The sequence below is a fragment of the Aythya fuligula genome, chromosome 7 (genome assembly GCF_009819795.1).
Source record: "Aythya fuligula isolate bAytFul2 chromosome 7, bAytFul2.pri, whole genome shotgun sequence".
NCBI lineage: Eukaryota > Metazoa > Chordata > Aves > Anseriformes > Anatidae > Aythya > Aythya fuligula.
This window is the reverse complement of record NC_045565.1, coordinates 4,617,228-4,633,666: the sequence shown is the minus strand read 5'-3', so window position 1 is coordinate 4,633,666 and position 16,439 is coordinate 4,617,228. Positions and strand designations below refer to the sequence as shown.

The 16,439-nt window shown below is 40.4% G+C and overlaps 1 protein-coding gene across 2 annotated transcripts in view; it reads right to left on the bottom strand.

The window, feature by feature from the left end:
• TET1 (tet methylcytosine dioxygenase 1) overlaps nucleotides 1-16,439 on the bottom strand; it is a 56,157-nt gene that overhangs the window by 27,363 nt on the left and 12,355 nt on the right. For both annotated transcript variants that reach the window (XM_032190759.1, XM_032190760.1), the window contains 3 exons: nucleotides 7,220-9,743; nucleotides 5,944-6,034; nucleotides 5,215-5,308 (listed from right to left, as the gene is read on the bottom strand). In XM_032190759.1, the coding sequence (XP_032046650.1) occupies nucleotides 5,215-5,308; nucleotides 5,944-6,034; nucleotides 7,220-9,743 (2,709 nt within the window). The remainder of the gene's footprint in view (nucleotides 1-5,214; nucleotides 5,309-5,943; nucleotides 6,035-7,219; nucleotides 9,744-16,439) is intronic.

Genomic DNA, 16,439 nt, shown 5'->3' with positions numbered 1-16,439 from the left:
ACAAGAATTATCAGCCAACACCACTTCCAAATTGATACTAGAAAAAGTCCTGTACACTTAGAAATGAGTAAACAGCAATACAGATGCTGGTTTTCTACAACCACATAGCCAATGCTGCAGAAATGAGGCCAAAATTCATGTCTCAACTCCCAGTGCCCTCTTACCCTCTGCAGTCTCTCAAACTTCCCCTCCTGTTACATCACATCAATGGTAAACAGAGCTTCATATGATACGGATGACAAACGAGAACCTACACCCCCCGTTCGTTCAGATATCGCTGTTTGTTTTGATGTAGTGATAACAGCAACTTAAATGTTTAGTCTTTCATAATACTTAATTTTCTTTATCTTAACGTGGCTTTTTTGATATTTACTCTAATAGTTGAGTTTCACGTTAAAGAAATGAGAACACCTCTGTTTCCTTCAGAAGCCATGTAAAAATTTCTAATCATTTTGAATCTCAAAGCATTGTACCACTTAGAGAACAGCTTGACTTTGGGTATTACGAACATTTTTCATCCAAAATAATCTCCTCTATGTTTAACAGATAAGCATTCCTGCAAACACTAAAACAGTTTCTGTAAAGGGTACCACAGGTATGGAGGTACTAACTTCAATGTGTGTTGACAGATGGCAAGAAAGTCCTGCTCTAACATAATGGTGTCCAAAAACATGACTAAAAACCCCAGCCAACCACCCCACTGTATGCCAAAATTCACTTCCTTCCAGACTTCTATGGAGATCATCATCCAGACTGGAGTAACTTCTCACTTTTCTTGCTTTTTCTATTTCCCATCACTTTCTCAAGCAAAGCTAGCAAAGTGGAAAAAAAAATAATCTCTGCATCTGCAGAAGAAATAATTGTTACCAAAACTCATTCAGCACTCAACAAACTGTAGTTTTTAGCACAAATTCCTATCAGGTCAATGATCTATGAGGTCTTGGTTATAACAGTGAATTACCTAAGCATTACTTTTTTCAAACTATCAGGGCTGCCAGTAGGATATCAGAATCTGAAGGGTCCACAGATCATCCAGGTGAAAAATAACAAAGCGCTCAGAGAAAACAAGGCCAGAGATGCAAAAACCGCTTCTGCTGTGTTCACAAAAAGGCGTTTGGGAAGATTCCCACTTCAGAACACTTCTTTGGAGAAACACCCTCAGCTGTGTACCTTATCAAGCTAAAGCTCCCCAAAAAGTGGTTATAGGACAACAGGACCCATTGAAAAACATCACTCACTCTCCTCCCCAAAGACAGAAATGATTTGCCAAGATCAGGTAACATCCACCCCCGACACTCAAGGATAAACAACCAGACTGTTAGGCACTGTTTTGGTTTATAATACACCAGTACCAGAAGGCATGAAGATTAACTAAGAGTACGGCAGCTTGTAAAATGGGCCTAGGAGAAATCTGCCAATTTAATGATAACATTGGCTCAGTATCTGTGCAGGGCACGTCTGTAGCTCCGAAGGACAGAAGCAGTGATCACACAGATAACTGTGATGCACAGGGAGAAGTCAAATGTTTATGAAGAGAAGTCACAGCTCGGTCATGCTGCAGGTCCTTCTAGATTCCCAAAAGCCACTCAGTAAGGTCCCTTAAAAAAAACAAACCCCAATGTGTCTTGGGACAAAGCTAAAGACCACCCAGGAATAACTGGTGAGAAGACAAAGGCTGGAATGTCCCTGTTGGGAGCTCTGTAGAACTGCGTTCAAGCCTGTGCTCTCCAGCATGTTTGTCAAGGGTAAATAAAAGGATGACAACAGTTGTGGATGACAGCAAGTAATTCAGAGGAGTGAAGACAAGCACAATCTGCAAACAAATGAAGGAGGAGTTCGTACTGCTGAGTGGGCAGTAAGAGTGGCAGATACAATTCACCACAGCGTGCATACTAAATGCACGTGGATAAAACTAATCTGTTTTGAGACAGAGAGGGACCGACTGCAGGCTGGCCATTACCATGCAGAAATGAGAATCTGGCATAATGATAGAAAGCTCAAAGAAACTGCCAAATCACTGCTCTGCTATGGAGTTAGAAAGGAAAAGCAACTGCTAGGAATTACTGGAGATACAGCACGTGGCTGAAAATATTTTGCTTACCAGTTTAATACCAAGCATAGAAGAAGAGGAGGGAAAAGGAGGAATAAAGGCAACATTTTCATGAAAGACAACTGAGCACAAAGACACTGACTCCAGCTTAGGGAACCTCAGAGCTAGGAATTACTGGTAAGTGAGTGAGTCTTCTGGGGCCCCACTGCCCTGCTCTTACACCTTTCTGCTATCAGACAGCGCTGGAGACAGGATATCAGTGAGAAGGACCTCTGCCCCGACCCGGCTGTTCTTATCAGTTCTTATCTCCTGTCTTTATTCAGAGCTGGAGCCTTAGAAATTACATTGCATCTCTGAATGAAGGCAGACAGCAACGATAGCTTAGCTGATCCAAGCCAACGTCCACAGAAACCAGGAGAAGGAACCCAAAGGAAATTGGTGTCATCCAGAAACGTTAAGACCTGAAGCTGCCCTCTGAGGTCAGCGACATCATCTTTGATTTCAGCACAGCAGGATTACGCCAGGAGTGAAGCTACTTACAGGTAACAGCTTTATAAACCATTTCACTTAAATGATGTGTGGTAATCTTTATTTCCCATCAGACATACTGAGAACAGAAAAAAAAAGAGACCACATCAAACAAAGCACTGATGCAACAATAGGACTGACATGAATCACTGATCACTGGCTGCTTATGGGGGATGCACTGTAACATGATTATATGAATGGGCTAACCCAGGAAGACACACTGGCAATTCAAGTACTGCAAAGCTTTTATTTTTTTCTTTTCTTTAACTTGTTACACAGAAACATGAAGAACTTGGACAAAACAAAAATGCCAAAGTGATCAAAACAAAATCAAACAAAAAAGGAAAGAAGAGTACGTGTACCCCAGCACGCATCACGGAATGGTTAAGTTATTTTCTAATCATGCAATTAACACCTACACAGATTTTCCAAGTTTATAGTACCCTAAAAAATAAGGAAGAAAAGGTCATCTTGTTTAGGGAAAAGGAGCATTTCTCAGTAAGTGTTTAAAACAACATGCACATGTTTGGAGCAACTTAAGTAAAAACAGTTTTGGAGGACATCAGTATTATGAAACAGTCATTAACAGAAGACTGTATGGACCCAAGTATTTTACAAAGCCTCCTTTGATCCTAAAATGTATCTAAGGAACTGGTAAAGAACAAATTTAACTCATAGAAATAGGGAAATTAGTTGGGGAAAATAGCTAAATATGATCAATTGATACATTCAGTTTTTTTCTCCTCACATTTGCTTCAGCAGAGCTCTGTTGTGGTGCTCTTGCCAGCAAGAGCCCTAAGGGCAATAGCTTGTCCATCTGCAAAGCAGAAATGAGTCTGTCCCAAAGTACAGCGTACATGAGTAAGTGAAAGTCTCTGTGCAGCTGACAGAACCTTGTGACTGCAATTATCAGAGAGCAGAGCAAACTTTTTCCATATGCTTTCAAACAAATTTCACAATTACGCTTCTTTGGTCAGAGCCAAAAGCCAACTATGCTCTGTTCTAAGGATTAAAATTAGTATTGTCAATGAGAAGTTAACTCACACATTATGAATACCAACCAAAAAAAGGGCAAATTTTATACAAGATGAGGCATCCTGTATAAGGAAAAAGATTTCAGTGATTTCCTTCCCTCTCTTGTATTAAGCAGTCACACAGTAACAGCAGACTTGGAAAAGCATTCGCCCTCTTTTTCTCTGAGCTTACACACAGAAAGTCACCACTGCACAAAACAAGTTTGGAATTTAGTTAAATTAACATTAAAGCTTACTCTTGTAAACACTTTACATAAAGAAATGTGACAGTCTAATTGAACAGCAGGTCCACCGTACCTTTACAGAGCCTTTTCTATATGCAGCCGAGTGCTTCCTGGCTATCATATTGTACACACATGTTGGACACCTATGGCCACGCAGACACACAATAAAACCTATCATTCCTGTTTTATATAAAAGGCAGCATGTTGATACTGGCAACAGAAAAATCAATTTTAAGAGTCAGCTTTAAACCTCTTCTTCCTTTCAAAGGCTCACAACTTTTTGTAAGATAAGATTTTTAGCTGTGTTAAAATGGAAGGGTTTTGTTGAGCTGAAATGCTAAGAAAAATAATTCCATTCTTTTTGGGTCAGCTGTTTCTGAAATTCGTTTGACCATCTCTATTTCTTGGATGCCTATTTGTTATGTATTATCTGAAGCAACACGCACATATGGGAGTCCTTTCTGAATAATAGTTTATGTGCTGAGGATGAAAACCACAATCAGACTGTTCCAAACATGTAAGCAATAAATATACATGCAGTACCGTTCACGTACATTATGTACTATCATCATTTCTGTCATGTAGTTACCAATGCCAGTCTAACAACTGTACAGTTAACTTCATCAGGTTTTCAGTTAAGTCTGAAACTCCTAACAGCAACAATAAAAAATGTAGTTTAACGAACAAATTCTTTTAATTTCCAAAACTTAGTTTACAAGATTTCCAGTCTACTTTTTACCCCCCTTGGTGGTTTCAGCAAAGATTAAGGACAATCAATTCTTTCCAGGCTCTTTCCTGGAGCTTGTCTGTTACCTCATTTCCTGGCTCCTATGAAGCAATGTGAGACAAGATTTTGGTGACACTATCACTGCCACATTTACATTTCCAAATAGGGAGTTCAGCGCCTCAAAGAAAGGAACAAACTCCATGGTATATGAAACTGAATTTCCTTATCCAGCACATGCTCCTTTCTTCAGCTGATCATACAATTAAGAAGAGTTTAAAAAAAAATTACTGTATTGTTTTCCAGCTCTCCCAAGCAATCATCCCTTCTTTTCTTTCAAGTTCCCCAATAGCTTACTTTACACTCCAGCTTCCAGACACTGTCAAGAATTTCTTACCCTTGATTTGGTCATCTCTGCCAGCTCTATTAAGCACTTCTCTTTCAAACTCATGCAAACCACAGCACAGCAAACAGCATCACAGCTTAAAAAGTGTTTTCCTTAGCTTCATCATTCAGGCAGATTTGTAGATAAATTAAATGGAAAAACAGACCTTCATTAAAGACCAGATTATACTTAAGCTCAAAGACTATACACATCATTTGATATTTAAAAGCCACACAAAACAATTTTACTGTTGTAACATAAAAACTTACCCACTTGGCAATCGGACACCCCTGAGAGCTTTTTCCTTCCTTTCCTGTATAAACCACTACCTCTATTCTTACAGCGCTTCCTTTTGCTCCATACCTGCATTAAGAAAGTTCAATGAGTAAATCTAAAGCCTCTGTAGACCACTTCAAAACAGTAAACACTTTCTACAAGAACAAGAACTTTATTTTTCCTTTGCTTTACTAAGAATAGAAGAAAAACAAAATATTTGAGATGTCAAAAAATACTTTTAAATTCAACACCCTACTTGCAAAAGTCATTTGGAAATACCTCATATAGGAGTAAGCTTCTGCCAAACATTACTTGGAAAGAAAATGTTATCTGCATGCAAATCCTTGTGCACTTGGTCACTGATGTGACCTTTCCGTCCAACTTGCAGCAGGTTGTTTATATGCACGACACCAGGAAGTGTAATCCTGCCAGCTGGTAATCTTTGTCATCCCTACTGAGTTAACAACACCTAAGAGCATTCCACTCCTGCTGTAATTGAACCCTAAAACTGCAGGAGCTCAGAAAAAAACACACAAATTTGGAACTGGAATGCGAGAGCTTACCTCATGCACAGATGAACAGGAAAAGGCTTTACAAATGAGTAGAGCAAAATTTTGGAAAAAACAAAGCAAAACATAGCATCTGATTTCTCCTAGTTGTTCTTCTTTCCTTTTTAAATAGTCAAAAATATTGGGTTTTGTACATTTTGTACATTTCCTTACCTGTTCTCCATTATTTCTCTCACAGCAGCAACACTTGGTCCTGTCCCGAGGTGGGTGTAATATGGGCCTTCATCTTTCTCAATAATTTGCTCTGTAAGCAGGTTGAGACAATTAAGTTTGCACATCCAAATTTTATTTACACTGCTATAAGTAAGCTTAGAAATGGTTTACAGAAACATCTTCCAAATTACATAGTAAAATCTGCCCCTGAAATGCAATGAATGACTATGACAGATTTTTCTCCTCAGAGAAATTATTTTATACTTGCTTTCTCCTATTAACCTTCCAGTAGATTTTTTTCTTGATACTACAAAGAAATCATAATTATATTTTACATTCTTCAGCAGTTTTCCATTGCAGTACCTGGCACGCATTGACTAAGTAAGTTTCCCAACGCCCTCGTGAGTAGGAAAACATTATTAACTCATATTAGACAACGGAGAAGTGAGACCAAAAAGCATCAACTGAGTCATATACTACAGATCAGAACACATAATCCAGGCCACTTCACCAGCAGTTTGTTGATTCAGAATATTTAAGCAAAGATGAAAAAAGTCTGTGTACAACCTGAAGTCTCTGAGGTGATTTTTTTTCCCCTCCCCATCTGGTGCTTTGATAGCCTGAAACACAGCATGTCCAACATCGGCAGTCAAGCCATATTTGGAAAGTTCTCAGGACTGAGTTTGATGAAACACCCCACACCACAATGCCAGCTACAATATCCGGCTTTGTCGCCTTAACTCCAGCTCACCTCTCATCTCTGAGACGAGACACATCAGAAGCCTTTGACAGGACAGCTCAAGGCAAACTCTCCTCAGAAGCATCAGTGACAGCAACAAAACTGCCCACAACTACATCCTGCTGCTTATCTAATAGCATTCGGGCAACAATAAAAATGTATTGGGAATTTTTGCCCAGCTCACCTCAACCAGAAATTAGTTCTAGACCATAATAATCATGATCTGACATTCTCAGATAAATTTACATGGCATTCAAATCAGCAATGACAAAACAAGTGAAACAATTCCTTTCCCTCAACTTGAATTTTAACTCTGCAGAATTTAAACTGGCCAGTTGCAAGGCCAAAAATACCAAATTTTGCTGGGCTTTGCAGGCCTGAGGAACACCAGGCTGAAGTTACAGAAAGGGAAAAAAATAATTTTCTCTGATTCCCTAATGGCAAAATGCTAATCCTTTTTGAAGGATCAGCATTAAGGGAAGCAACACAAACACACCCGTCTGAAAGGTACTGGCAGAAGTTAGCCAAAGGACTTACCAACACAGTCACAAGTTGGCAATTCAGATTGTCCTTTTTTTGTAGGCGTATCTATTAGATTTTTCGTAGGAGTATCGAGAAACTTCATAGGTGATTCAAGAAAGCTGCTGAGTGTGTTTTTTGCTGGAGAACACCCTGAGTCCCCTGTGTTCGGAGGGTGGTCAGTACCCAAACTCGTTGATGTCAGAACAGTAACTTCACCTGCACACTCCACGGTCCTGAGAGCTTCCGCAGCACCTGGCACCGGAGCCCCGCTGCAGGGACCAGGCAGCACCTGTGGCTTCACATCCCCCTGTTCGGTGGCACCCTGCGGAACATAGGCTCTGTCTTCGCTGCGCGTTTCGGTAGCTCTCAGGTTAGACTGATTAAAGGTCTGAGGCAAAGGATGTGCCTGACTGACATTCACTGCTTGCTGTACCTGAGAATTGCATTTTTCTGTAAACATCTGTACGTTTTCACTTGGTCTGTTCAACGCGGATGCAGTTTTCAGCTGTGAAACAGCCAGAGGATTACGGGAGGGCAGATGCCCGTACTGGTTACACGCAACATCATTTTTCAGCGGATCGACGCCTAGTGGGTCACCGGAGCCTGCAGTTTTGAGTTGCTCATTCATCACTTCAGAGCCAAACAACCTGTCTTTTTTTTTCTCCTGGGGTACCTCAGGTAAGCACCTATGGAATTTTATCTGTGTTTGTGGGAGAAATAACCGAGGTTTTTCCTGTGATGCTAATGTATTTTGATTCAGTGCTTTATGTACTTTGGTTCTCGGAGATTTTTTTTCAGATGGTGCTATTCTAGAGTCCTGTGGCATGGTCTGACCAAGCTTGTGCAGTTTTGATGATATCCACATGTCCTGTAACTCACTATGTTGGCATGACAGCAGCTCTAGCTGGTTTTGATTAATTTGCTGATAGCGTGCTTCTTGAGGCTTTTTTTTGTGTCTTGGTTTCCATGGTACAGCATTGCCTTTTTTATTTGATGATTGTTTTTGCTTTAACAGTAAGGAACTATAATTTTGCCTAAAAAATACAGACTCCTTTCGCTGCAACAGATCCTGGTTATGTTTTGGCTGCCTCTCGTGTGATATTAGGTTAAGTAGTGACGCCTTTATGTCATTCTTCTGCTCTGGATTTGTCCGGTTTGATTCAATTAATGCTGCGAGTTGAGTTAGTTGTGTAGCTACATCCTCTTCATCCTGGCTGTGAATTCCTCCTTCTTTAATTAAAGAACTCGTTTCCAAGCTCAAATCATTACAGGCCGGCTTTTGGTCTAACTGGCCAAGAGCATCCAAGTTGTTACCTGCGTGCTGGACGTTATGCGAAGCATTGCAATACCGCGCGAGGGTGACCGGATCGTAGTTCTTCTTGGCAGCGTGTGCTGAAAATGATTTTGCATTACATGTTAAATCAGATAAAGTTTTGGTATCTCTTGAGGATAACTGCAATTTATACATCTCACTAGCCAGACTGACGGGTTTATCGCGCAACTCAGAAATCGAACTTTGGCCATTGTATAACACTGCCTTATTAGGGAGCTGCTTCTGTGAGTGAGCACAGTGAGCCAAGAGCTGTTGTTCATTCTGCAAGTAAGTGTCTTTGATTTCTTTTAATGTAGAAGATGTGAAGGAGGATGAAATATCCCTTTTATAACTGTGGAGCAAGTTGGAAGTTGTTTCTTCTGTGCGTTCAGTACTTTGAGTTTTAGGTGGTGAAGTTGTTTCCAAAGGGGCTTCAGATAACTGTGTTAAAGCTTCAATAGCTACAACCTGCTCTACGGTTAAATTTCTGTTTTTAATCAGGGACAGGAAAGTTGGCTGGAGTGAAGAGTTCTCATGCTGTGTCTCTGCGTTAGGTACTTTAAAGCCATCCTTCTGTACATGCGCTCCCTCTTCAAGCAGCAGAGGACAGCACGAGCTTTCTCGCAGATCCAAAATGGAACCAGTGGGCAACCCCGATCTGTCAGAGTTCTGGAAGACACCACAAGCGCAGTTTTCCTCTTTCATGAAAAGGTTCCCGTGTTTGTCTGGGTGCACACAGCTAACGCCCGTCGCCAGAGTGTTTACTATGTTATTCAGATTGGTAGCCTTGGTCCATGGGGCATGGGAGTTGCTTGTCAAATCTGTCCTTTCCTCTACAGATGCTTTTTTCAGTGAAGCAACTGCTTCTGGTGGTGAATAATGTAAAGTTTTTATGCCATTTTTGATGGTCTGTGCAAACGATTTTTTTGGCTCAGCTAACTGACTGGGAGAGACTGCTCTTTCACTTCCTTCAGCATTTTTCAAGTGTTCATGGCCTGTCACAGTTCCGTGGATATCTCCGTTGACATGGACACCAAAGGATGGCTTCTCGTTATGTGCCCACTTCTCTGCTTCTAAGCCTGTCATTCTTTCTTTCTCCTTAGACTGTACATTTTCAAAGGGTTGTGTTTGGCTTGTTTTCACCCTGTATTTTTCACCATGACCACATATACTGCATTCCATGAGTTCTGGTCTGCGGCCATTTACTGGTTTGTTTTCTAAATTTGCCTATGAAATAATAATAAAAAATTTGTTGTAACAGCTGCTCAAAAACATTAAAAATAAGCATAAGATTTACAGCAATTAAAGCCTACTTTGACAGATACAAGGAATATCTTAAACCCAGGCACAGATGTTGGGGGGGAAAAGAAAGTGTTAAAGAAAACCTGCAGCCTAAAAATCTTATTCATATTTACAGCAAGGATTGCCTCACCTCAAGTTGGGAGGTACGCAGAGAATCACAGAACAGCTCGGGATGGAAAGGACCTTAAAGATAATCCAGTTTTAATCCCCCTGCCATAGGCAGGGACACCTCCCGCCAGATCAGGCTGGCAGAAACAAAGCATGTGCATTTGGTAGTGTTGGCAAACTAAAGAAATGAATTAACACATAAAGGACTTCACTATTTAGACTCAAATCTAAGGATTTTTTTTTTTTAAACTGAATTTGCATAAGCAGATGAAAGTCTCCCTCAAATTCAAAGCAGGACTGAAACCTAATGGCTTGTGCCTCAGAAAGTTTATAATTATGCTCTTTCTAATTATGCTTTCACAGCTACACCACTAAACTGATGCGCACCACCTGGCTGGACGTGTGTAAGAATGGCTGGTTTTCACGTTAGCTGTACCAACTCCTTCAGAAACAACAAAAGCTGAAGTGAAAAGGGTAACAAGCCAACCACTCATCTGAAAGTTACCATGTAAACACTTGGTTGGCTTGTATGTTCAGATGGTAACTTCCAGGTTTCTGAACAGTCCCTGTTGTAATTGAGCTGTCACTAGCACTCTTGTAGTGAACTCTCAATATTTGGTTTGTTGCAGCCACATAATATCTGTGAAGATGAAGAATGTATCAATGTCAGAATCAAGACAGAGTCAGAATACCCTGTCTTGCAGAGGATAGTCATATAGGCTTCATTTAAGACAGTATCATGGCTATGAGGTAAGAAGTTATGCAGTTAAAAAAAAAAATTAAGGCAAGAACTCAGGCAGAGACAGCAATAAAGACTGAATCCAAGTTTTATTACCTTAATTAAATTTTATTTCTATTTATATTCCATTTTCTTTTAAAAATTAAATTTGAAGTCACAATGGACAGTACTGGTGCTTAATCTTATTGTAGTATCTAAGACTTATTTAAATATTCTGTAGCTTTAAGCCCTACTTAGCACAAAAAACAGAACTGCTTTTCAGATTAGACAGAAGCAATGCATCTGGTTCATTAACCATACACAGAAAATCTTAGCAGTTTGCTGAAAATAGCACCCAAATTAAAATATTTAGTTAAATCTAACATGTTTTAGTAGCCACAGCCAAAATGCATGGAGTTCTCTGAGAAATGAAGTAAAAATGGAAAATAGATCTATGATTAATCATAACCATCAAGGCAGTATTGCCAGCAACCCCCAGGCAAAACGAGGCATATGGACCTAACTCCATCTGGAACCCAGTATTCAGCTTAAAACTGACTCTTAATTGATGAGAAACCTAACAGGGAATTCATAGCATGCCTTAAATATTACCTGAAGCATCAAACTCTCCTGGAAATGCTATGTGAAAATATATCCAGCACCTACATATCTAAGCCAAACCTACAGAAATCTCACTAACAAATAAAGATACCATTTTTAATGTTTTATTATTATTATTTATTATTATTATTACATACAGGTACTGACTAAGGCAGGTAACCTCAGCTCCTCTGGATCCTGGAGGTTTCCCAGGAATGACCCAAAGACCTGGGGGGATCATGAAGTAATTTCTAAAGGTTCCACAAAAGTGGGTAACACAGAAGTGGATAACAATGGCTGGGTTTTCTTCAACAGAAGTATACTCAAGATCTCTATCAGTCCAAACGTCTTGACTACATAAAATTGCTATTTGAAGCTATTTAATTCAGTGATTAGAAAGATGAGGAAATAGAAACAAATGGATTAAAATAGTCTCCCAACATTTGTAAGTTCTCAACACAACCACATGCTTTCATAATCCCTTCATTTATACAGGGTGTCACTCTTCTGTATTCCTTTCATTTATAAAGGGTGTCACTCTCTACATTAAAAAAAAAAAAAAGAAAGAAATTAACTCTAAGTCTGGAAATTTGAGAGCAATGAGAGGCAGAGGGAAAGAGGAAGGTTCAACCATGATCAGAGATGAGAGGATCTGACAGAGCCCACTGACAATGCTCAAAGCACAAAAACACCATCATATTTCTCTCTCAAATATGCTGCTCCTCACTGAAGTACTTTTATCCGATCAAAAAGCATCACTGTGCTCAAAAAGACCCAGTATATTCCCCTGTAGAAGAATATAGGTGCAGTGTTGTGTCTACATAAAACCCCAGTGATCTCAGCAGCAAAGTGGAATTATTAATAAAATTATTCCCCATACATCATAATTTCCATTAACATTACTGGAAGCTGCCTACATGCAATGAGGAAAAAAAATAAGAACCAGATGAATCATATCACTTGCATTATTTGTTTCACGTTTTATTTTTCCATACAAAGAATAGAAATTATCCTAAAATCTTTCTTTAAAAAAAAATAAATCAAATTATCTTCTTTTTGAGTAATACATTGCCTTTTCTCTTTTGTTACTGTATTGCAATGAATCCTAAAAAAAATACCTTTTTACTCCTTTTCCCAGACTTTTCAGTGGCCTTTTCCATTTAATAGGTAAAGCTACTGTTTCCCAGCATAAAAAGAAGCACAGACATAGTAGCAGGGGCAGAGCTCATTTGATTCTTCTCCATCTAAGCCAGGCAGACCAAAAGCAATAGCTCAGCAAAGCCTTTGCAGCAGAACGACCTAGGAGCAATCTATCTTCCAGGCCTGAATCAAAGCACTCCAAGCTACAGGCAAGGATACCACACTTCCAAGCAACAGTCTTAAAATTCATGGAAGCTGAGCACGAAAGCCCAATCTGATTGATTTCTAAAGCTTTTACACAAGTGTAATGAAAAGTGGTAGAATAAACTGGATCAATAAAAGTAATTTCCTCTCTTCTTCATTAAGGGGAGCACAGCCCTAGCTGGGGACATGAAACACTAACAAATCTCATGCTTAGACCCGACAATAGTTAGTACTATTACAAGAGGAGCCGTAGGAGTATGGTCTGATGTAGCCATTACTAAATTGCTTCAACTCAAACCAGACATCCTATCTTTTTTGTATTTTTTTTTAATTATAAACACACACACAAAATTCACTCCATGAGGCAATGCTTCCAAGCACACATGAAAAGCCAATCACAGTGAATCACTCCCCAAGAGTCAAAAGGCTGTGTGTAATATTGACTTTTCTTTCAACACAAGATGCCTCCAAAGTAACGCAGAGGTTTCACCAATTCACAATCAAAATACAGTGCCAAGGTGACCCTGAAGACTTTGCCACATTTCCTGTACAACGGCGACCAGAGCACAGGTTTGTCCTCTTTCGTGCCTTTACGGGTGCGGTAACAACCCATTTTGTACCGAAGGACGCAACCAGAAGCAATTTTTCCTGTGAACCAGTAACAACAGATGATGCCCAGATCAGCAACTGATAAAGTGGCTCTCAAGATCCCAAGAGATTAAAAACCAGCTGCACCTGCTAGCTTGTGCCAAAGCCAGGATGACCTGAACAGCAGTTCTTCCAGGGTCACAACGCTCAACATGGCAAAAGGGTGGGTGAGCAAGGCACACCTGCACCCTGCACCTCTTCTCCAAGGCAGTGCTGTGGATCAGGCCAGACCCTGCTACAGCCCCGCGTGCTCCTCAGGTTGGCACAGAGCCGCTAAGCTCAGAGCTCAAGTGCCTTGAGAGGAATTTCCTTCCAGAAAAATGGTTGGGGGTGAAGTAAAAAAAAACAAGAGACAAACAAACTTGATCTAAAAGAGGTTGGCCATATCCCTTTGTCTCCCACACTTCAGGTATTTATAAACATTGCTAAGATCGTCCCCCCTCAGTCTTGTTTTCTAAAGGCTGAACAGCCCCAGGTCTCTCAGCCTTTCCTCATCAGGAGATGCTCCACACCCCATACCATCTTTGGGGCCCTCCGCTGGGCTCTTTCCAGGAGATCCCTGTCTTTTTTGTACCGGGGAGCCCAGAACAGGACACAGTACTCCAGGAGAGGCCTGACCAGGGCACAGTAGAGGAAGATCACCTCCCTTGACCTGCTGGCCACACTCCTTTTAATGCACCCCAGGATCCCATTCCCCTAACACAGGTACCCCAAAGTGGCTGTGTTACAGAAAGAAAGAAAAACTGTAACAGTACCTTTTCTGCTACAGAAGCCAACATAAGCTAGGGTCTCGCTTGATTTGTTTGTTTTACTGATGTTTTGATTTATTCTATCATTTATCTTCAACATTGAAATGGAACACTCAAAGAGACACTGACAGCTCTGGAAAATATAGCACTCAATTAACCCACAGGAGAAAAATGATATGATCAGCAGCAACATGTATTCCCTGATATAACCTTCCCCTAATGTGCTTTAACTCAAACGGAGAGATGAAAGAAACTCGGTCTTTGAATTTATCCACCCTAGCTAATGTCTCCTGTGTCTACTCATTTACGAAGCCATCACCATAACATTAACAAAGTCCTGCCTGGCCCGTAACTGTAAATGGGGAGTCATGACAGAGTGCTCGTAATGGGGCCTTTAGGGAACAGATCACAGCCATGTATAACATTCTTAGCAATGACCCGTAAGAAAAGTGAATTTAATACTGATAGAAAAATAGCAAAAAATGAAAAAATCAGACATGATGTTTCCTAACTTGACGGGCAAGGTGGCTGCAAGCAAAGCTTTCACTACAGATACTGGTGAAGCTGTGCATCTGACAACAAAGACATCAGACCGTATTTACAAAATGCAGGTTTTAGCTTAGAAAGCAATGACCTTCGGAGGGCCATGACCACGGTCAACAACCAACTGCACAGTAACTAGAGAAACTTCTGTTGCAACTTCATGGCCAGAACAGTTAGTGAGGTTCTCCAGTGCATAAACAACAGTGGAATTAGGAGGACAGGTTATTTTATACCCGGTGTTTGGCACTTTTACACCTGCTAGTGGAACAGAGTGTCCAACCCTGGCATCCCCAATTCAAGCAAGACATTTATATGCTGGACGGGGCTTGGAGGACCATGCAAATGACAAAGGATTGAAGTATCTTGAAGTGAAAGCCATGAGTCCACTTTCTACAATTTACCAAAGAAAAAGAAAACTGAAAGGCCACCAACTATTGCTAAGTCTATGTGGAAAGAAAAGCCAACAACAGAAGGCTCCTTGTTCTAACAGACAAAAGTATAACAAGACTCAATGACTTTAAGTGAAGGACAGAGAAGTCTGGGCTGCAATTATGGTGCACGTTTTTGCAGAGGGACAGAGAAAGTAAAGTATCTTTTAGGCACCTTGTTAGGCATTTCCACTGCCCTTTTCATCCATGGGAATTCTCAAATTGAAGTTCCTCAAGGTATTTTTAAAACTTGATGCTTTAATCCAAATACATTTATTCAGTTGTACAAGCTCTCAGGTTGCTCAGATCAGAGCAAATGATCACCAAGACCTTGCCCAGCTTTGCCATAAGCAAACCAAACTAACACAACTTAATGATTTTCACTCAGTTCAGATCTTTCACTAAGGATCTGAACAGATAACGTTCCAGTTCCTGTAACCTAACCAGGAACACATTCAGCTCCTTATTTAGGGCTCAGTTTAAGTGCCTAACCACCCGTTGTGCAACAAATTGTATTCACAAGTTGCTACCCACTGGTACAGCAGCTCTTGGACCAGACCTGGTAAGGACACAAGCAGCAAGTTAACAACACTGCGGAGCCCTGCTGCTGTCCCTCACTCTGAAATTCAGCCACAGCTCCCAAATAGAGCAACAAGTCATGCACTGAGTTGTTTTCAAATTCAAACATCTGTATTGTAGGAGCATTCCAGCCTTGTTTGGAAGCTTATGAGAGACCATAAGACTAGAAAGAATATCTAACACTTGTTACCAGTGGAAAAGCCACTGTTAGGTAAGTCAGAGAACCAGCTAAAGGCAATTCAGATAGAAAAATGGAAATAGACATGCTGATCATTCAGGCCACCCAACTACAAGCCACGATTCAGGAGTCTGCATCTACGCCTTGTTTATTCCCCTGAGGAAAAAAGCTGGTAGTGGCAGACAACATTTCTCTTACAGCAGCTGGCACACTCGCAGATTTAAATGAAGCTAACAACAGAATTTACACACACAACTTCCACTTTCTCCTTAGAGGAGTACCAGGCTCACTCACACACTGCAGTAACCGCATCACTGTGGAGCAGCACTGCAACAACAATGGTGTTTGAGTCACAGAATTCAGGCAGAGATCAGCTGCTACAAAAATAGATGCTTTATGTTTTTAAATACTTGGAAACGTTTCCTCTTATTCACAAGTTCAATAAAAGCTTACTTTACAAAAATGAAACAGAGCCAAATTTTACTAGAGAACACCAATTAAATAATACAACATGGACAACTCCAACAAAACACTGGCAAAGGAATTCCCAACCAAGTGTCAAGGCACAAACCACTCAATTTTAAGTCAGGCTTGGAAAATCCGTATTAAAGGTTTAATGTTAAAGCTGTTAGGACAACAAGATGACAGCCAAACACGTTCTATACAATAATTTTACAGGCGTTAATGAGAAGTGATGACTGATAGGTTATTTATGCAATTCTTTTT